Genomic DNA, 23,025 nt, shown 5'->3' with positions numbered 1-23,025 from the left:
ATCGTATAGCAGATCACATAGATATTTCACCATTCAAAACCATGCATTTCATATGTACTTCAACTGGTGTGGACAACTGATGAGGCAAAAGATAAGATTACTTAAAGATGAAGTTGTTTAACAAGAAGTTGTTTATTAATCGCCCAGTTCATTTGCATGTGAATTCAAAGTTATTGAAGCTACAGTAAATGTGCATATGCATTTTACTCCCTGGATTGCCCAATTAAACAAATGGCATTCCATTTAAAAAAAAAAAAAAAAAAGGTTTTAAAAAGTTAGTGGTAGTTTCACTAACTTAAAAAAAAAAATCTTGGTCACAATTGTAACTGGTGGGACAGTGAAATAGGTCAGTAAGAAATTATCAGTTGCTCAATAAGACCTATTATAAAATTGCAAACAATATAGAAACATATTTTTTCCCATAGCTTGGACAATATTCGTTCAGTGTTCTGAAGATGGAAAATGTCAAACTGCATTTGCAATAGGCAGTAATTTCTGCCGTTGTAAAATTAATGTTACAAAGCATTCATTTATTTTTTGATCTACAGTTAAATAAAAGTTAAATTGGAAAATTAAATGGTAGGCTATAAAAATGAACCTATTTCTGGACATTGCTTGATCTAAACATTCTACATAACGAATAAAAATCAAACATGACACTTGTGAATAAACAATTTTATATATTAAATTCAAAAATATATAATATAGTTGTCTTGAATATCTCTGCAGCTTATCAAAAATATAAATGTGGCGTCCATCAACTGAAAGCACGCGGTCAGAGTTCAAATTTAAAGTAGCATTTTTGTATTTAGTTACTTCTGATTCTGAATAAATAAGCATTATGTCATCAAATCACAAGTCTGTTTAGATTTGATGGTCAGAAGACGTACTATATGTACATATATATCACTTTTATATATGCAAATTATTAAATCCTTAAAATAAAAAGACAGCTAAATAGTTGGAAAAAAACATTAGTTCATTTAAAAAAAAGTTAGTTGAGCTGAGGCTCAAACCTCAGTGACTGGTATAGCAAACCTGCATGTAACAGCTGCACTATCCTAGCACACATACCAATACCACCATAAGAACCTATATTACAAGACTCGATCACGCTCACGTTATATTTTACATAATCTAGTAATTAGAAACTTGTTTAAATTAGGTTTATCATAAGTTATTTTTAAGTATTTTTTACGTGAAAAATTTGACCACACATTCTATATTCATTGTACTGTGTTCAGGTGCAGCATGTTGTTCCATGCGCCCCCTGGTGGTTATTGTGTGAAGCACAGCAAATGAATTTAAATTCTTGGAATCGTGCTTGCTCCGTGATCACACGTGACGAATCGCGTGATACCGCGTGAAAAAGCGTGCATTCTTAAAGTTCACATCTTTATGGTGTAGTAGTTAAAATAGGTATGCTATAGTAGATAAAATACATATTGTATAGTATAGTATATAAAATAGGTAATATACTTTACTGTAGTAGAGCAGATAAAATTGTTATAGCATAGTATAGTATAGTATAGTACAGTAAAGTATAGTATAGTAAAGTATAGTATAGTATAATATGGTATAGTAAAGTATAGTACAGTATAATATAGTATAGTAAAGTATAGTATAGTGTAGTGTAGTATGGCAGATCAAATAGGTATATCTCTATTGTGTTAAAAACTCACCTTAAGACAGACACAGAAACTCTTTCCTTCATTCGTTAATTGCTTTATTGCCATACAGAGTAGACAGTAGATAAAATAGGGATTGTATAGTATAGTAGATAAAAAAATACAACTCCAATTCTAAAAAAGTTGGGATGCTGTGTAAAATGTAAATAAATGTAAATAAAAACAGAATGCAATGTTTGCAAATCTCATAAACCCATGTTATTCACAATAGAACATAGAAAACATATCAAAAGTTTAAACTGAGTAAATGTCCCATTTTAAGGAAAAAATAAGGTCATTTTGAATTTGATGGACACATCACGTCTCAAAAAGTTGGGACAGGGGCAACAAAAGCCTGGAAAAGTAAGTGTCACTAAAAAGAAACAGCTGGAGGAAAATTTTGCAACTAAATTGGTTAATTGGCAATAGGTCAGTAACATGACTGGGTATAAATGAGCTTGTGCTGGAACACATGAAATACCTAAACTGCCTAGGGGTTTGTTGAGTGTACACTACCTGGACGGGGCAGAAAAAGGAAGCTATCAATGGCTGCAACCAGATTTCTGAGAAGGCAGGTTGTGAAAAACCCTAGTGTGACTGTGAAAGACCTGCAGCAAGACTTGGTGGCAACAGGCACTGAGGTCTCAGTGAACACAGTAAGGTGTGTACTAAACGCAGAAGGTTTCCATGCTAGAAATCTAAGAAATAGACCACTACTGACCCAAAAGCACAAGAAAGTTCAGCTCAAAATCATATAAATAAGTCGCAGAAGTTTTGGGATTCTCTTCTGTGGAGCGATGAAGCAAAACAGGAACTTTTTGGTACGATGGATCAGCAGTATGTCTTGAGGAAGAAGAATGAAGAAAGAACTCTCTGTCCACAGTTAAGCATGGTAGTGACTCGGTGGTGCTCTGGGGCTGCTTTTCATCCTCTGGCACTGGAAACCTGCAGCACGTGCAAGGCAATATGGATTCATTGAAGTATCAGGAAATCCTAGGAGAAAACATCATGCCATCTGTGAGGAAGGTGAAGCTTGGGCGTCAATGATCACAAGCAAACCTCAAATTCCACCAAGGCTTGTTTGCAGAAGAAGTCCTGGAAGATTGTACAGGGCCATCACAGTCACCTGACTTGAACCGCATAGAAAATCTCTGGTGGGATTTCAAGAAGGAGGTTGCAGCATGCAAACCCAAGAACATTACTGAATACTTGCCCATCTGGAATATTCATGTACTTCACAATCACCCTTTCCTGAAGTAATTTTAAACTGTGCATTGCACTTTTAGTTGAAAAATGAACATGTGGTGTTTTGCTCATTTGAAATGAGTTAGGAAGTGAGTTAGCACATTTTACCAAGTGTGATCAAGTCTGTACATGTTTTTACACATACAAACCTTTAAAATTAGTGGCTGAGAAAGTAATATAGAGGCAGCAAAACAAAATTCAGCTTTTTTTTTTTTTTTTTTTTAGATATTTACATAAAAGGAAAAGGACAAACTGTAGCTTGCTAGGTATCTTAACATTTTTAGTTTCTCAAAACAGTGATGCTCTTTAAAGAACTGGGGCCTTATCCCGCCAGCAGGACGGCCAGATTGATGGGGTTTAAATAGATTCTTTCTCTGATACCCATATATTACTGCATAATAAGCACAGGGTTCGTTTTTACTCCGTACCTCTGAATAAGGCACTAATCAGAGCTTTGTTTCTGTTTTACAATAAACAGATATGTATCTATGCCATAGATCTATAATGACATCACGATTTGTACACTCTGGCCTCCTACACTGTAAATTCCCGGCCGCTCTGCTCGTGCTCGAGTAGCGAATGGCGATCAGGCTGCATGTGTGCTCGTCCGGTTCTGGAGGTTTGAGATGAAGATCGAGAGATCTGGCTGAGTCTGGAGTGACTGCGGTGAAGGTTTCGAGGGCTGCATCGCCTCTCGTCCAACCCCACATGAGTGCTGACCTGAGACGACTTCAGACTGCACATGCGTCCGTGAGCTCTCAATTCATATTGATCCACTGACGTCTTCTTATAGCTGAAAGAAAGCAGCGAAAATATACTCACAGTGATGTCATAGGGCCAAAAAAGAATTCACAAATTCTCACAAAGGAAATAGCAAAGGACGTGCTGGGATAAACAAAAAGGAGTTTCCATAAAAGTTGCACTCTATTTTTTTAAATAATACTCACTCTCTGGTACTAAACTAAAATTCACACATAAGCTAAGTGTATGTGTAACATATGCAACATTCAATGCAATCCTTTTTCTATTCTCTACACATAATGCTTTGTATTTATCAAAAATATTTAATGCCAATACTTTAGGAGAACATAATATACAAATGAAACATGCAGCTTGATACTGCAATGACTCAAAGATTTTTGGTGTGAATTAGCCTGAAGGTCACGGCTGAGAGTGCCATTAAATGAATCATTAAAGCCGAAGCCTCCTCACCAGCGCAGCAGTAAAGAGGAGAGCAGCACAGAGACAGAGGAGGCAGCCATGGCAGCTGAACCCATCCACGGCTGGAGCACCAAACCCAGAGGCATAAACACACCTGAACACATACACACACACAAACCCTAACACATCAGTATGCACATTAATACTTTATGAACACATCTCCAAAATACATGAGTGCTTAGACAGTGAACAAAAATTCCTAACAAACAGTAAAAAAGTATTTATGAGCTGGGGGGACAATGTTCAATTCCTGATCATGAAAAATCAAAATAGAAAATCAATTTTTAAGTTTTAGTATAACAGAAAAATCCAGCAGCAACAAAATGTAACCAGGGAAATATATAAACAGTTTAGACACTCTTAAAATAAAATGAGACAAAAAAAAAAATTCAATTTATAGAAACAATGATACTTCCTTATTAAATTCAGGTAGCATTTGTTAAAATATTAATAGTGGGGGAAAAAACCTCAAGGGAATTATTTTGATTTGGGGTATATTGTAAAGTAAATAAGTTTAATTTTCTTTCTCTGAAGCACAATTAAAAATTAAAGAATTACAGTAATTTAACTTATTCAGCAAAACCTTTTTAAAAATATTGACAAATTATTACAGTATAGAATCATACACACTAGAGAGCAAATTGGTAGCAAAAATCTTAGCAAGTTGTGATTTGTGAAGTTTTTCAAAATGTAAAATGTGTGTGTGTGTGTGTGTGTGTGTGTGTGTGTGTCTGTCTCTCTCTCTCTCTCTCACCGGCTGCGATCGGTATCCCAAGCAGGTTATAAATAAGAGCAAACACAAAGTTGATTCGGATTCTCCGCACCGTCTTTTTGGACAGCTCGATGCTGGCCACCACGTCCAGTAGATCATTCTGTCAAAAGTTTAAAAAATAAAATAAAAAATTTAAAAAGTAAAAAAGCAAATGCCACATGCAACTGCGATCTTATAATATGAACGTGATGAATTATTGGAGAAGAAAAAGGGACATCTGAACCGTGTTGAAACATGTTATAACCTTTACTCAGGCTCACCCGGATGAGAACTATGTCTGCCGCCTCGATGGCCACGTCAGTGCCCGTGCCAATGGCGATGCCCAGATCGGCGCGAGCGAGAGCGGGCGAGTCGTTGACCCCATCACCTACCATGGCCACCTTAAGCCCTTTTTCCTGCAGCTCCTGCACTTTAGCGACCTTGTGAGAGGGCAAGACCTCCGCAAACACTTTCCTGATGCCAACCTGCGTGAGAGAGTGGACATGTAAGCACACATGTATGCAATATAAAATCATTCATGCAGACAAACACTGTGAGGGAAAATCACTGTGCCCCTTTTTAAATAGAGTCGATGGTTAAAACAGTCACAACCATTTTCTCAACATAGCTAATGTCTCTGCACACGTCAAAATATAAAAATAACATAAAATGACACTCCTGTATAAAATTTACAAGCTATGACACATCAAATGTGATGCACGTCAATCTATTATACATTATTATTATTTCAATTTAAATGATGGATGTGAAATCAGGGGAGTGAGAGTATGTCATCCCTCTCACCTGGAGAGCATGGCCTCTCAGTGAAGATAAGACAAATGGGGGATGTTTCAGGTCTTTCAGACAGACATTCACAGATTAAGTAAGAAAGTTAATCAGAACCAGTGCCTCACCGCTTTTTCCCCAAACATCGTGTTTGTATTAAAACCCACAATGAAATGTTTGTGTGTCAGTGAACGTGATTGACACCTGTGTGGCAATGGCTTTAGCAGTGCGACGGTTGTCTCCAGTGATCATCATAACATCTATCCCCATCCGGCTCAGTGTGTGTACCGCCAGAGCGGACTCCTCTTTCACTGTGTCTGCTATAGCCAGCATAGCACACAGCACACCTGAGACACACAGGCAGATGGAAAGAACGACTTACACCTAGTATGTTCATGGCTATCAGTGCTCACAGATCGGATATCGTGAATAGTGTGGTTGGCAAAGTGTTCAATTGGTATTCATGGACAAAATCACCCAGCCTGTAGCGTCCGGTCTGGGATTATTGGCACCCTTTCAAAAAATATGCAAAACATTTTTTTTTTAAAATATTGTATGTATTGGGTTGGTTTTCCACATGGCTCCAGTGTGCAGTTCAACATGATGATGGATAATAAAAACAATTTTACATGTGTACAATGTCATATTTATACCCTTGAGAAACGGGAAACAAAAAATTGATTTCTGGAGAATACAATTTAAAAACCTCAAACTTTTTTTTTTTAAGGATTACAATTTGGTGGCTTTTATATTAAATGTTATTCTGTAGGGGTGTAATTACTTTTATTCATATTTTTGAGATAAAAAACTACTATTGAAAAATCTTTAAAAAGTTTTAGATAAATTAGATAATTATAGAGGAAAGTTAAGTAGTTTATCCAATTGCTCGTTTGAGTAAAAAAAATCATCATAGGGTTGTATTATATAATCATTTCTACCCACTGTCTCAAAGAGCGCCAATATTTCTAAAGATACTGGACTTACTTACAAGCTGTGATTCAAGCAAATTCATTCGTGTTAATAAATACACATCAGGCATCTCTCAGAGGTTGGACTGTACCATCTATAGCCACTAAAATGGCTGTTTGTCCTTTTGTCTCATGGCTGCTCATAGCGTCATCCACGTCGGCTGTGACCTGTAATCCGTTCCTCTCCATCCACTGCCTGTTCCCGATCAGGACGGAATATGAGGGAGGTCCTGTACACACACACACACACACACACACACACACACACACACAAAAATCACACAATCACAGAGTCGCTGTAACAGTCAGTCTATTCACCAGGGGGCAGTATAAACCCACGACACTAACCTGAACCCACGACTCCATCTGTGACTAAGCTACTCTCATCCATCGTGGCTCCCTGGAGGGTGAGACAGGTCAGGTTGTTTGTGTGTGTCTGTGTTTGTGTGCCGTCTGTCTCTACGCTGGTCTGCAGGAGCTCCTCGATGTTGGAAACTCTACAGCTGATCCCACACCCTGGTACTGCCTGGAAGTCATGGCAGAAGCCCAGTGTCTCTGTGCCAAGCTCCTGCAGTGACACACACACGAAAAACACACAGACTTGATTATGCATCCCTGATTCGACTTCAGTGCTTCAGACCAAGTTGATTCCAGGTCTGTTTAGCACCGGAGAGTGTTGCGAAGCACATGTATAATACTAATATTGTGCAAGAAATAAAATGGTTATATGATAAATGGTTACAATTACACAACTGCACTTTTTAACTATATAGTATACAGTTATAGAAGGGAAATTATTTATAATCGCACAAGCCAGTGTCACCCAGATGAGGATGGGCTCCCTTTTGAGTCTGGTTCCTCTCAAGGTTTCTTCCTGAATGAGGTGAAGCAGGGTGACTGTTACCATCCTGTTCATTTTCTGACCACAGCATGATCTCTGTATTTTATTCCTTTCATACCACAGCAATTTGCCAACCCTAACCATTTTTATTTATTAATGAACAGCTGTACTTTTTATCCATTTATAGTTATATTTAATGTTGTGGAATGTCCGCAAGACAAGTTAATGTTCTCACAGCTATGCACACTTGTTAATTCACCATCCTCTTTTTTTTCACTCTCTTGAAGTTAAAAAGACAGTAAAAAGACAGTCCTGAAAACTTTCCTGTGTCGGAAAATTTTGTATAATATAGATTTACCTCTGTCGGTGTATCTATGACCATGACAGTGTGTGTGTGTGTGTGTGTGTGTGTGTGTGTGTGTGTGTGTGTGTGTGTGTGTGTGTGTGTGTGTGTGTGTGTGTGTGTGTGTACCTCTTTGCAGTGTTTGGCGACTGCAATGCCCAGTGGGTGTTCGCTGCTGGCTTCCGCAGTGCCCACTACGGCTAGAACTGTCCGGAGAGGCAAACGTGCTCGATCCCACAGAACCAGCACCCGGGTGACCCGAGGAACCCCGTTAGTGATGGTGCCTGTTTTGTCGAACATCACCGCTCTGATCTGCAGCAGGCAACACGCAGAAGAGTTTACTGTCTTTGTGCCACATAAAAAACATTACACTACAGATTTTACTTTTATCAGCATGCACAGTTCAAGACCTTAGTGAAACATCATATTAAACCTTTGAAAGAGTGGCATGAAATCATGCGGAAAACAATACATAGCATAAACTTTATTATATAGCAAACTAAGGATGGAAATGAATGAACAATTTTTTGTATAATCGAATGAGGCAATATCACAGATTTCAGTATATCATTATATCATCATGACATGATATTAAATTATGTATAACATATAAAACTATACAGATTAACCTTTAAAAAGAATGCCTTAACCTTAAGGTTTGGTTAAATATTTAGAGCAATATTTGAAATATTTATATGAGTGGAAATGATAATGAAAATCCATGCCTTGTGGGCCATCTCCAGCGGCTCTCCGCCCTTGATAAGAATGCCATTCTGCGCCCCGATCCCAGTGCCCACCATCACCGCCGTTGGGGTCGCCAGACCGAGAGAGCAGGGGCAGGCGATAGACAAAACGGTGATGGAGGCTTGGAAGGCAAAACGCACCACCACGTCTGTCCGGGATATATTCTTATCATAGTCCTAAACAAAACACACCACTGTTAAATACAGGGGATTTGGACACACCGAGACATATGGGATGAATTGATAAACTGGCTAATAGGATAACTGCAGTAGGAAAAGTAATCAAGGAAGCCATGTTGTTAAACAGCTGTCATTACTCACGGGAAAATACTTCGCCACGATGTCAAAGTCAAAAGTCCCAATAATAAGCCACGCTGCCAGTGTTGCCACGGAGACAAACACGATGAATGGGACGAAGTATCCGCTCAGCTTGTCTGCAAATTGCTGGATTGGTGCCTGAGAAAGACAATCAGGAGACATTCATAATCACAATCTAATTAACTTCTAAGTAATTAAAGGTGTGTGTGTGTGTGTGTGTGTGTGTGTGTGTGTGTGTGTGTGTGATGAATAAGGGCCATTGTGTGTAATGTTTATATTGTACAATTATCATCTTGAAGGGTGCCAATAATTCTGGAGTTGTCTGTGGCACTCCCAGCTGAAATCTGGCTATGTATTCTATAGGTAAATATTTACATGCATGTTGTGTTTTTGTATATGTGTGTTACCTTAGACGTCTGTGCCTCCTCCACCAGACGGACGATCTGGCTGAGCGTTGTATCTCCTCCTACATGTGTGGCCTCGACTAGCAGCGCTCCATGAGCATTAATCGAGCCAGCGATCACACAGCTGCCAGGCTTCTTCCTGACTGGCATGGGCTCTCCTGATGTAACACAACGCGACTAATGAACACTGTCCGTGTTTAGACAACGGGCTAATTGGGTCACAGAGTGACACCTCACTACCACCCACACACTGAGCCTCAGCTTGGACAAAAGTGAGCGAAAGTTTAAACAGAGTAAAGTGGAAATGTGATGATAATGATCCAGTTATATTCAAGAATTATATTAAAATTCATTATCGTCATTGTGTAATCACATAGCACATTGTTGCCAGTCATATTAGTTTTATATATATATATATATATATATATATATATATATATATATATATATATATATATATATATATTAGATAACCAAGTTAGCTAGTGAGTATTGTTAGTTAGTAGTCTAGCACACAAATGCTAATGCAGGTAGTGTTAGCAAGCAGGTCATATTAGTTATCTAAATTTAACATTAACATTAATTTACAGCTAGCTAACCAACCTTAACCAAGGCCATAACTATATCTTGAACACTGGGGGGGGGGGACCAAACCATTTGGTGGGGGTGGGGTCACAAATGTAATGATCCTTTATAGTTCTATATATAATAAAGGCCCAAATTTTTATATATACATTATTTATATATACTGTAATTTATATTTATATAAACTTTGTATATAATGCAAGACCTTTCTATTTAGGACCAAAATAACTACAGTAAGGTCAGAGTGTATTACAATACAAAAACAAGTTAGATTAGATGGTTTATTATATTTCATATGTACTCATTCTCAACCCCCAGGCAGGGGGCATCTTATTATGCACAGATATAGTGAATAATATGTTCCAAACAGTAGAGCAGACCAAATATATATTACAAAACTTCCATTGTGTTTATACTGCTAACCTTTTTCCTGTTCCTGTCAGCTTACCCATTTTTTTGCTGTCCCAATGAAAAAAACAAACATAATTTCATTGTCTTTTCATTATTGTCATAAAGTCTCTGTAAAACAACATGACTGTGTCAGCTAGCCAGACAAAGTTAACTTACACAAAAGTATTTACTCACTCTCAAGATGTTCCAAACCTGTACGCTGATTTCAGTGTAACACAAAAGGAGAATTTTGAAGATGTTTATATGGCTATACAGAAATATATGGCCACTTGCAGTATAGTTTTTATGGCGCCTTTATAGTGCACCTTTAACGCATGATCGCTATCTTCTGCAATTTTATGGAATAGAGCTGTAATAGAGTGGAAAAGCGTAGGGAGAAATCTTCATTTATGTGGTGAAAAGTAACGGTATTTAGATTTGGAATGACATAAGGGGAAGTAAATAATAACAGAATTTTCATTTTTATGGGAACTATCCCTTTAACTTTTTGAGCACAGACCTGACAAGGACATACAGACTAGCATCAAAGTACAATGGTTGCAGACACTTCAGGGTTTATTGTCCAGAATAAAGAATTAAAGGAATAAAGAAAAATAGATGAAGCTAGATTTGCAAATAATGTATTTTTATTTTAAATAAATGACTTCGTGCTAACCACAACCTAAAAATACATGAGTCAAATCCACACGTTTTACTATGTTCTAGTAAGTCTGAGGACGATAACTCTCTGACTTTTAGTTTTATGAATAATTTTCTTAGATAAGTGAATTCAGTGAAATGCTATCAGTAAAGCCAGATAACCATGTTCAATGGTCTACTTAAATGTAGTTTAGTGTTTCATGATGCTTTAATGTCTATGGTGGTTACAGCCCTGACCTTAACCAACACCAACTTATAGTCAGCTAAAATGATAAGGTGCTAGCATTAACATTAGGTGCAGGTTTGTTAGTGAATAAACTGACATTTCATACAAAGTAACTTTGGTTACAAATCAGTCATTAAAGTCACTTTCTTTTTTAACAATAAATGTATTTAGTAAATTATTAGTTACACATTGTTTAAGTTCACCTTAGCTGGCTAGTTATAGATTAGATAGCGATGTTGGATAGTGAATAATGTTAGTTAGCAAGCTAGCAAACAATAGCTAGCAAAATTTAGCAAGCAGGTGATATGAGACAAAACACTAAGTTTGTTGTTAGCTACTTTATAGTTAGCTTACAGGTTAGTTACTGAGTAATGTTAGTTAGCAGGTGATGTTAGCTAGCTAATTAACATTAGACAAAACACCAACTTGTACTTAAGAGTTAATATGATAAGTTGTTAGAAAGATAGCATTAATATTTGGCAAAAATTTGATCTTGAAAATCATTTGAGATTTTATAGAAGGTATGTGTTTAACATAAAATCAGTGATCATAAAATCAGAGCCTATTTTTATGATCATTTTAGATCATTTTAAATGTCCCTATGAGACATAATAACAAATAATAATATAATGGGAAAAAAAACTCTTCTAGAAATATAAATGTAATATAATTGCTATGGTCAATTAGCTCTATTCTATTAAAGCCTTAATTCTATTTAAATCTTTCGAAAGGAGTACTCGGCGAAGTGTCACAAGCTTGATTATCAGAATTGAAATTCACAGGTACCTGTGATCAGAGACTCATCAGCCATGGAGTTTCCCTCGATCACTTTCCCATCGACAGGAAACTTCCCACCAGGTGCCACTTTAACCACGTCTCCTCTCTGCACCAGCTCCACGGAGATCTGCTCCTCGCTTTAGGGGACATAGTGGAACATTAGGGCAAATAGCAGGGCTGCTTGTGTGTATGTTTATGTTTAAGGATTGTACATAGTGTTTTACAGTTTTAAGAAATAATTAATGAATTCTTTTTTCTATCTCTAACAGTCAGTTTTCCCAGAGACCTCCAATTAGTCATTAATATTCATGAAGCAGACCCAATATCTTTATTAATATCTATTAGTTCTATTGTTTGTCATATAATTTAACCTAAATTTGCATAGCATGCCAAGTTAGCATGTGGTTACCAGGTGTCACCTGGTTTACAAGAGTAGCCTACTATTTAGACCAATATGAAGTAGACGTTTGTGTATGTCACTGTATGTTAATTCTAACTGTGAGCCACTCATAGTGAGTTATTCAAAATGCAAGCGATTTAGAAGGGCGTGTAAAATATTTGCCACTGCTGAACTGAAGAAACTGCGCTAGGTAGAGATGACATGTTTTCTCAGTGGCTACGTTTACACGCACATCAAATTCCATTTAAGGTCCATATTCGGGTTGCGGCCATATTCCGAATACGATGCTTATATGCGTACAGGCATCAGAATATTCCTGTGTACATGGTTGTTGTAAGTATGCATGAGTTGTCATTCCTAAATACCTAGCCTACAGCTAAGCATCTGTTAGCACCCACAATTCCTTGCGGACTGAGCGTGCGCATATATCTCCATTCAGTAGATTTTCTGAATAAGGGGTTTACATGCAACAAATTTCCAATTAAAACAGCCATATCCAATGGGTGGGAATCAGAATATTGTCCTAATCTGAATTGGGCAATTGGATTGTGGTGTTTACATGACTCAATACTAAATATTCCTATATCGGTATATTGATGTGCAAGTAAACATAGTCAGTCAGTAACAATAATCCAATATTAACTCGATTAAGACAATACTCTGATTAAGAAACTACCATGTAAACAGCAGTTTTTTGTTACCTTAATCCGATTAAAGTCATACTCGAAGTAAACACAAATCGAATTAAGACATGTGGAGTATTCCTGTTTTAGTCGCATTTATAAAACTCCATAAATCTTTTTGCTGCAGTCAACAGTGCCGTTTACTGAGACTGAATAACTTTCTGAAGGGAGCTTGAGATTGCCATTAAAGAAAATGAATATATTGTCATTTGAACATCAGTATATTTGAAATTAATGTAAACCCACTTTACACTTTTTTCAAATCCAATGTGTGTGAGTGCAGAGCGAAAATCATACTGTAGCACTGTCTTATCGCAGTACTTTAAATATTTTATTTTAACATTCTTGTACTACTACAGTAATACCACTAATGTTGCACTACTGTAACTGTGGCATTTCATTTTTGACAATGAATCAGTAATGTGATTTCATATGAATAATTCATACCTGATGATGGAGTTGTCATGGCTCAGTGTCACTATAGTCGCATCTGTGGCCTGCAGAGACATGAGTTTTGCCAGAGCCTTTGATGTCTTACTCTACAAAGACACAAAATAAATACTGTATGTGCTGATCATTTAAATTTAATAGTAAAAAAATTAAAATGTATCCCTTTTCTACAGAGCAGTAACAACAAAGTCACTTACATAATAAGCAATATCAATTTGAGCTTTTTATCACCAAAACATAGACAGGGCATTTTAGAATTTTATTACAGATTAACCTAAGAAAGCAAAACCCAGACTCAAGAACAGGATTTGTTTTCAAAAATCACAGAACCTATTTTATGACCCTGTCATATCTGGACCATGTGAAGGAAGTGAGAGTGTAGTATGATCAGGCAGAGATAAGTGAGCATGAATTTAACCTCAGATAGATGCCAAACAAAGAGCAGCTTAGAGCAACAACCCACAGAAATCCAGGATGACTCAACCAATTATCAATGTTTCCTTACATTGCGCAATATAGAATGTGAGAGTCTTATTGTTTTTACAACACTAAGTCTCAGGCAGTATGTTGCTGTTACAAAGCATAATCATTTGGTATCAGCTAAGAATCATGAGTATACCAAAACACAAATATACTCTCCCAAATTCTATACACTATTATTACATACAGAAAATATAGTATCATATTTACAAAGTAAGAAGCAATATTTAAACACATTTTCCCTAAGTAATTATATAACTATGGTCTTGCATTAGTACAGATATTGTCCCTCCAGAATTTTGCAATTTCGCAATCGCAGAAATGAACGCAAAATCAAGCAAACTCCGCAATATTTGGAGGAGCTTGCAATTTTTCCAAATTATCACCGATTTTCCGGAGATTTGGGCCGAGACGTATCATGCGACATCATCATCAAGCATGAGTACAGCTAAAAGGTCTCATTTACCATTAAACACAATCACTGTGAAAGACAATTTCATGCACTTGGAATTTCAACAATTCAAGTTGTTTGATGAAAGAAAATAAAGCGCAAAAAATTCTGCAAATTGCATCACAAATTTTGAGGGGAAAAAAGCTGCAGCAAAATCAAGCCATAACAATCACAAAAAACTCTGCAAAATCCTGTACGGACTGTATAAAGAACAGCTATAATACATTAGACCGATCCACTGATGCACATCATACACTCATAAGTTAAAGTCGGTTATACATAATATGCATTTACTGCAGTTTAATTACCTTATTTCTATTGATTTTACAGCATATTTGCATGGATTAACCTCTGTAATAGTAGGTTTATATTAATGCACTCATTTTCTAATATGTTATCTTTTCTATACCAACAACTAATTCACAGGCAAATGCTCCATACAAACAGAATAGAAACCGTGAGTAACTGATGCTGTAGTAAAGCATTTCTGTGAGAAGAATTTTATTGAACATTTTTGGAAGGAGTCCCATGTGTCCACACTTCATACATTTTTTTATTAAAATTTCAAATTCAGCTAACATCTTTAAAGACTAATAGAATTAATCTAATGTCTGCCAAACGCAGACTTCCAGCCCATCAAACACAATAACAACATCAGCAGTTCAACTGTAGCCGAATTTTGCAGGAAAACTGTGGCCTGGCAACACTGACTGACAACAGCTGGAACAGCCTGTCTGTCAGAGCTTGGCATGTGTGCTGAATTTTGTGTGAAATAAGGCAAAGTCTGAGGTCTACAAACAACCAAAGCTTCGGTTTTACTACTTAAAAATATTATTTAATATTTATACTACCTTCATTTCTGACCTACTATGATTTTTACCCTTTCAGCAGATTTATACCGAGATCAATTTATATATGTAATCTTTTTTCTTGTTTTTTTTTGTAAATATGTAATCTCTTTTTACTTTCAGCTCAAACGCATCTCAGTGACAGGGCTTCCAGGAGTTTTATGACATTTTATTTTACCTTGGCAATGTGCTCCAGCCAGCGTCCAAGGGCAATGAAAACAAACAGCATGGGAGGCGTGTCGAAAAAAGTGACTGGACTTTGCTTGGCCTCCTCGCTCATGGCTACAATCAGCACCACACAGGAGTAAATGTACGCAATAGTGGTGGCCAGAACGATGAGCACGTCCATGTTGGCCACACCGTGCCTCAGTGAACGATAGGCTTGTATATAGAAGTATCGACCTCCAAAGATCTGACAGAGGCGGAGATAGAAAGATGGACAGAATCAAATTGAGGCAAACTGCTCAAGGGCCCAACAGTGGCAGCTTGGCAGTGCTGGGGCTTGAACTCACAGCCTTCTCATCAGTAGTCCAACATCTTAACCACTGAGTTACCACTGCACCATATTATTCCTAACAATATCAAGTAACTGTATGTCACTAAGATGTTCTCACATCACACAATGTGTACTAAATTGTATGTGTATTAATAATTAAACTCAACAGAACTTTAAATTCTCAAATCTGATTGGTCAGAAGGACAAAATACAGAAATGTGCACTGCCACTGTCAAGCTAAAGTAAAAATACAATAATTGGAATATTTGGTTTTTTTTTAGAAAAAAGGCCTAGAGTTTGATCACATACTGTATAACTTTTGATAACTGCTAACAATTGATAACTTCTTTCTTTTCTATGAGCTTGATTGGTTTATCCTTATAGTGCACATACCTTTAATAAAACACTAATCTAATCTGCTTCTCCTTTCTCAAATGCAAATACTGAAGTCTTTGCCAGAACACTTGCTTACTATTTTCCTTATCATTCTGTAGGAATAATCAGGATTAAACTGTAATAAAACTTTCGAGCTTCAGCGTGCATGTACTGTATTCTTCGATGATAGAAACGAAGCATCACCTGGACCGGGGTACAGAGCAAGAAAAAGATCAGGTTGAGGAGCGAGAGTCCAGGCAGCACATTCTGCATTTCTGCCATGGATCCTCCATGTTCTCCATGATGCTTGTCCATCACCATCATGTAGATCATCAGACCCATGACAGGGATCCCGAACAGCAGATTCAACAGGAAAGATTGACGCCAACTGCAGGAACAAGACACAAAGTGATGTTTGGGTTTAACATGGCTGTAAACATACTTTACATCTGGCAAACACTTGCCTCCCCTATGTACCGATGATCTATTTTAGCACACTATTACTATAGATACATGGCCAACATGTTTTCAGTGGAGAAGGACATCATAGAGGTGCTCGTTTTGTGCATTTGGCTCATTATTGTGATAATACTGTATCACTGCATTTTAAAATAGATATAATTGCTGTGAAAACAGATACTTGCAGTCGTATCTCCTTCTGGTGATCCAAGCCATCATTTTTCCTTAAGGCATCATTCTTTATCAAGGACACACCAAACCCAAGACCCTAAACCACAGAACGTAAATAGTGACATATGAAAATCTGTAATATGGCTGTATATGTTAGCTTCAGTGTATGTGGTTTTAGAAATCCCTTTAGATGACGGTCTGGCTGAAAAAAATGTTCTGCTTATAACGTACAGTACTGCGCAAAAGATTTAGACACCTTATTTTCTCAGTTCAAACTTTGTTATAGGTTTTTCTTTTATGACTTTATTACTACATTATCGAATCAGTATAAAAAACATATTACATTTCCACACATTAGTTTTCCAGCACAAAATTAAATGTTACAGAAAAATGTTTGTATATCAGTAAAGAAAGCAGTATATTATGTAAGAGAACAGACAAAAAAACACGATGAAGGCTGCTGCGTTTCGCTGCAAAAATTGTGCGATAGTCAAAGTCTCCAGAAGAACTGTAGCTGGTTCTGAAGATGCTCAGTAAAACTTACAGCTCATTTCCTTATAAAACTGCACACACTGTACCGGAGACTACTAATACATTTTTTGAAGCAAATGGTCATCACACCAAATATCGCCTTTGTTTCATTTATTACTGTTTACTGCTCTATAGTATTTTTTTTATGTAGAAACATTTAATTTCATAATTTTTGAAGGCATCTTTGCTCTACAACATTTTGTTGCAAGACTATTGCACAGTACTGTACTTTAACACTTCAGTCTTAAACTGTAAATAACAATAAATACTGTTTGCCAAAACATTGCACTTTATTCCCTTCTTAATCTTATCCAAGCCATCTTCCTGGGTAAAGATCATGCTGGGTAGTTTAACAAACAGTCAGTCTGCCTAGAGATATCTAAAACTTCACTAGCTGATTTCATCACACAGAGAATTTCAGGCTTTGATCAAGTTTTTGGATAGCCATGTGCCTCACTGGAATTTACATAAACCCTCTCAGGTCAGTTTGTAATCAGATCTTAGCTATAAAAATGCTCACGATGCTTCTGCACCACAGCCAGAATTAAATCTTTAAATGAAAGTAAATGAAATAAACCCTTTTCACATTTTTGGGGGTAATTATACTTTAAAATGCTAGAACTTTACTTTTGATTGAGATACATACAGTATTTCAGTTCAGGAAAACATATACACTGATCACCCATAACATTAAAACCTAATATAGCCTAATATTGTGTACGTCCCCCTGGTGCCACCAAAACAACTCTGATCCATCAAGGCATGGACTCCACAGGACATTTGAGTGTGTGCTGTGGTATCTGGAACCAAAACGTTAGCAGCAGATCCTTTAAGTCCTGTGAGTTGCAAGGTGGGGCCTCCATGGATCACCCTGTTTCAACTCCACAACCCTAAACCCCATCATCAGACCATTCATTTGAAAAAGGGCACTCAACCACCTCTTGAATCAGCACAGCCATTTTTCATCAGGGCAGTAATTACTACTGCGGGACCAAAGCCAAGGCCAGAAGATACAAAGCAATCAAAGCTCTCATTTATCAAATTGGATGTACATATTTTTTTTAAAAAATAAATAAATAAATAAAAACAGAAATATCTCGTAGGTACATGGATAAACATTCAATTTGTGCAAGAGCACTCCTGTTTACCTCGATAACTCGGATGATGTCACGTACACCGACCACTTCGGGATCGAACTTAATGCGAGCCTTGTTGGTTGCCAAGGCAACAGTGGCCTCCAGAATGCCATTTGTTCTGTGGAGTTTTGTTTCGATGTTATGGACACAAGAAGCACATGTCATGCCAGTCACCTGGTGAAACAAGAAGTATAGATGAGTCCTAGGAGCACATACAGCACATCAATGATAATAACCCTTATAAAACTTTAATTGTGCCCCTTTCTGAAAGGTCCTCAGTGAGTGCGATATGCAAGTCAACAAAAGAGCAATAACAGAATATTTATATCATATTTAGAAGGGGAGATGCAAACTTTTGAACTATTGCTATTTTTAGGACATCTTACTATATGCAAATTTTTTTCAGTTGTAACAATGAAAGAATATTTGTAGGAATCTGAAACACGAAATATCTTGTTGGAATAAAATAAAAATAGTTTGTCTTCTTGATTTTGTCCTTTTTCTGCACTCAATTTATATTAACAAACAGTAGACTCATTTACAAATACTGTAAATGATGATATGTATCAGACTTGTTCAATAAATATTATTTTGTATAAATTATATGGGCAGCTAATAAACTTTTGTTCTAGCTAAATTATCTTTCTTTATATTCTACCGGATATAACCAACCCAGAATATTAGCTAAAATATTTAAGTGGAGATATAGATTAGATTTTCCCTTGTTGTCCTTACTACCACATACAAGTTACTACTTTTAAATTTAGGCTATTCTTAATAGGACTCATGTATGAAATTGGCCTTTAAAGCTAAATTAATATGTATTGTTGTCACCATTTTTCAATTTAGAGTTAAATCGAAATCTTGTGAGCAAAGGGTCCACCATTTGATCCCTTTAATCATGACTATATAGAAGTACCCTTTAAGGTAATAGTGCGTCACCATTTTGCTCAGGAATGACTACAGATTTCAAAGTACTTGTTACAAATGTGATCATGACATTTTTAAAAAAAATCTTTTTCTGAGCTCACTCCAGTCAGTCCAAATCCTGCATGTAAGCATCCCCAAATCATCTGTACACATAGACTGTATATTACTACAACACATCACATAATCTAGAATCAGTTCTTTTTTATTTATTGTGACATCTTTCAGTTAATCATTTACATTTTAAATACTTTAGTATATTTAAGTGTGTGCTTACACTTTGTACCTAAAATATTGAGTAGCAACGTCCACGTTTAAATGAGACAGATCAAATATTGAGTAAGATATTAAACTTTCAATTTAGTATAATTTTTCTGCGCACAATTCACATGATAGCACATAATAACACATAATAACACATAATAACATAACATAACAGTCCAAGCTCACAGAAAGGTCCAGAAGGCCGTTGCTTACTGCACCCTCGTCCATTAGAGAAGCTCCAAATCCCAGTCCAGTGATGAGTTTAACTATCTGCTCTGAATCCACGTAGTCTGGGTCATATCTGATTTCAGCTTTACCTGCCATCAGGGCTACAAGGACAGATTTGATACCTATACACATAAACATAGCTTTAAATGAAACATCAAACACAATAGAAAAAGCACACCATACACATTAACACAGATCAACAACACATTAATATAATGGGACATATTATCATAATAACACATTAACACACCTGTATGCTTGTGTAGCTTTCTCTCGATGTTGGCCACACATGAAGCGCACGTCATCCCTGTGACCCGAACAAAACATTTCTGTGTCTTTTCTTCTTCAGGAACCTCTATTCTTGTTGAATTGACTGAAGATTTGAGGGTCTGGGGCATAGTTCTTGGGGGAGTCATGTTCTTGAGGTGTGAGGATGTGCTTTTTTTTGATGCTTGTCTACTGTGTAAGACGTCATTAAGGCTAGAATCTTAAATGGAGAGACAGAAACAGTAAACAGTGAATGGTATACAGAAATATATCATCGATAGCAATCATCAGTGAATGATGGAAGGAATAAAACACATGGGGATGTGCCGTTATAGGAAATATTAATATTGTGGAATGTCCACAAAACATGTTAGTTCCTGTTATCACTTACAGTGGAGGAAATAAGTATTGAGCGTGGCAATATTTTTTTCAGTAAATATATTTCCAATGAGGCTAGTCACATGAAATTGAAATCCAAACATTAAAGTCCATAAATGAAGTTATGTGTAATAATGTGGAATGACATTGGAAAAAAGTATTGAACACGCTAATTGAAATTTAATTAAAATGTATTTAAATAAGTGGAGAAGCCTTTATTTGTAATGACAGCTCCAGGACACTTCCTGTATGAAGAATTGAATCAGCTGCAGTATTCAGGTGTGATTTTGTCCCATCCTTCTAAACATATTGTATTTAAATCTTGTTTATTTGGATTCAAGTCAGGTGATTGACTGGGCCATTCTAACACCTTGATTTTTTTTCTCTGAAACTAATTGAGAGTTTCCTTTGCTGTATGCTTTGGATCATTGTCCTGTTGGAATGTCCACCCACATCTTATCTTCATCATCCTGGTGGATGGCAGCAGATTCTTCTCAAGAATCTCCCGGTAAAGGGCTCCATTCATCATTCCGTCAATTATATGAAGTCTGCCAGTACCATGTGATGAAAAACAGCCCCACACCATGATGCTTCCACCTCCACACTTCACTGTTGGTGTAGTGTTTTTAGGGTGATGTGCAGTGCCATTTCTTCTCCAAACATGGTGTGTAGTATGTGAGCCAAAAAGTTTAATTTTGCTCTCGTCTGACCAGACTACACTCTCCCAGTATTTCATAGGCTTGTCCAAATGAGTTGTAGCAAACTTTAAACGAGCTTTGACATGCCTTTTCTGTAGTAATGGAGTCTTGCGGGGTGAGCGTGAGCAGTGAAGTGCATTGCCTATTGTTTTCTCTGTGACTATGGCACCTGCTGTCTCCAAGTGTTTCACCCCAATGGTGCTTACTGGAGGATTCAGAAGTCTTGAAATATGACTGTATCCGATTCCATCTATACGTTTCGCAGCAATGAGGTTGCGAAGGTCTTGGGAGAGCTCTTTGCTTTTACCCATCATGACATGTTTCTTGTGTGACACCTTGGTAACGAAAAGCCTTTCTATAGACTATCAATTTACTAACCAAGCTGATAGTAATTTGCACAGATAGGATGTATAATTACTTACGGATTTCATCTGGTTGCTTGCCTTACCTTGCCTTGGAGAACTGCTTTTCCTTAGCATATTACATACTTTTTTCCAGTGTCATTCCACTTTATTACACATAACTTTATTTATGGACTTTGATGTTGTGAACTCTTTATATATCCAGATTTCTTGAGTTAATACTGATGTCTGGTGAAAATTTCATGTGAATAACCTCATTGGAAATATATTTACTGAAAAAAGTGTTGACACATTCAATACTTATTTCCCCACTGTATTATAACTGTACCAGCTTCTCTTTTTCTCTTGAAGTTAATAAGACAAGAAAATGTTACCAAGAAACTGCAAACCATAAAGCCACCTGTCCTGAAGATTCTCCCGTATTATAACACTTACAGCTTTAACTCTGACTGTTTAGTAAGACAAAGCGCTTACACTGGAGACTCCTTCCGGAAACGTTAAATAAACAACCCCGTGTTTATTAGCATTTGCTATATAAGTCTCAATATAGAAACAATGCCGTATTAGAATGAGAGCATTAATATAAACTTATGATTTACCTTTCAGCCAGAACTATTTGTCAGAGTTGCTTTTTTTTTTTTAAATTAAGAAAATTAATCAACGTCTTCTGACCAATCAGAATCGAGAATTCATCCGTGCTGTTGTATACATCATAACTACTTAACAACTACATACTAGTATAACTAATAATATACTACCTGCAAACATCACAGCTAGAACTTATAACAAATAACATTAACAACTTGCAAGTGTTAAACTGGGTAGAAAGTAATTTCTGTATCTCTTAACTAAAGTGCTACAGTCATGCTGAGTACTGATACTAATGGCTGCTGAAACATAAAGCAAGCATTAGCCAGAGGGAGAAAAAAAGTAATATAAGCCCTCTATAATCCGCTTAGCTGTTCATTCTCAATCCTGGCACTTGCATACAATTTGAAGGTTGCTAAGTCTGGTTCTGAGTCATTCAAATTCACTATTGAAAAGTTTCTTATTATTTTTCAATGCCCACCTTCTGACGGTTACCAGAGAAACACGGCATCTCAAGATCCTGATCATTTAATGCACATAAGATCATTAGATGTGGCTGGTTTTAGTGATTTTAGCCCCCCCCTTATGGTAGTTGCAGCTCAATGGACTTTATCCATTTAATATTTTCTGATTTTGAAATCATGTGAGTTTTACTTCCTGCATAATAACTAGAAATAAATCAGGAAAAAGTATCTGAGAGATTAGAGTGCCTGGACGTAGACTTTAAAATCCAACATTTACAGAGTTTGCCTATGGGAAATGTTTGCTTTGACTCCTTTACATTGCCTTGACTTTTTACACAGCTCCACACAGGCAGATCAATCACATCATAAGTCAGGTGAGGTAAACTGCAATGATTAGCAGTAAACATTAGGAAAGTTCATTGATATAACTTAAAATTCCTGTCA

At 36.7% G+C, this 23,025-nt stretch overlaps 1 protein-coding gene across 1 annotated transcript in view; it reads right to left on the bottom strand.

The window, feature by feature from the left end:
• Nucleotides 1-1,710: 1,710 nt before the first annotated feature.
• atp7b (ATPase copper transporting beta) overlaps nt 1,711-23,025 on the bottom strand; it is a 25,248-nt gene continuing 3,933 nt past the window's right edge. The window contains exons 3-21 of the mRNA XM_017482486.3: nt 20,075-20,311; nt 19,783-19,946; nt 18,418-18,579; nt 16,753-16,835; nt 16,313-16,496; nt 15,416-15,649; nt 13,456-13,547; nt 11,935-12,062; nt 9,291-9,445; nt 8,887-9,021; nt 8,548-8,742; nt 7,952-8,134; nt 6,987-7,206; nt 6,731-6,868; nt 5,875-6,017; nt 5,166-5,369; nt 4,888-5,005; nt 4,125-4,227; nt 1,711-3,705 (exon numbers count right to left, since the gene is read on the bottom strand). Coding sequence (XP_017337975.1) covers nt 3,447-3,705; nt 4,125-4,227; nt 4,888-5,005; nt 5,166-5,369; nt 5,875-6,017; nt 6,731-6,868; nt 6,987-7,206; nt 7,952-8,134; nt 8,548-8,742; nt 8,887-9,021; nt 9,291-9,445; nt 11,935-12,062; nt 13,456-13,547; nt 15,416-15,649; nt 16,313-16,496; nt 16,753-16,835; nt 18,418-18,579; nt 19,783-19,946; nt 20,075-20,311 — 3,137 coding nt within the window. The 3' untranslated portion in view covers nt 1,711-3,446. The remainder of the gene's footprint in view (nt 3,706-4,124; nt 4,228-4,887; nt 5,006-5,165; nt 5,370-5,874; nt 6,018-6,730; nt 6,869-6,986; nt 7,207-7,951; nt 8,135-8,547; nt 8,743-8,886; nt 9,022-9,290; nt 9,446-11,934; nt 12,063-13,455; nt 13,548-15,415; nt 15,650-16,312; nt 16,497-16,752; nt 16,836-18,417; nt 18,580-19,782; nt 19,947-20,074; nt 20,312-23,025) is intronic.

The sequence above is a fragment of the Ictalurus punctatus genome, chromosome 12, assembly GCF_001660625.3.
Source record: "Ictalurus punctatus breed USDA103 chromosome 12, Coco_2.0, whole genome shotgun sequence".
Taxonomy (NCBI): domain Eukaryota; kingdom Metazoa; phylum Chordata; class Actinopteri; order Siluriformes; family Ictaluridae; genus Ictalurus; species Ictalurus punctatus.
This window is presented reverse-complemented; position numbering and strand designations above follow the sequence as displayed.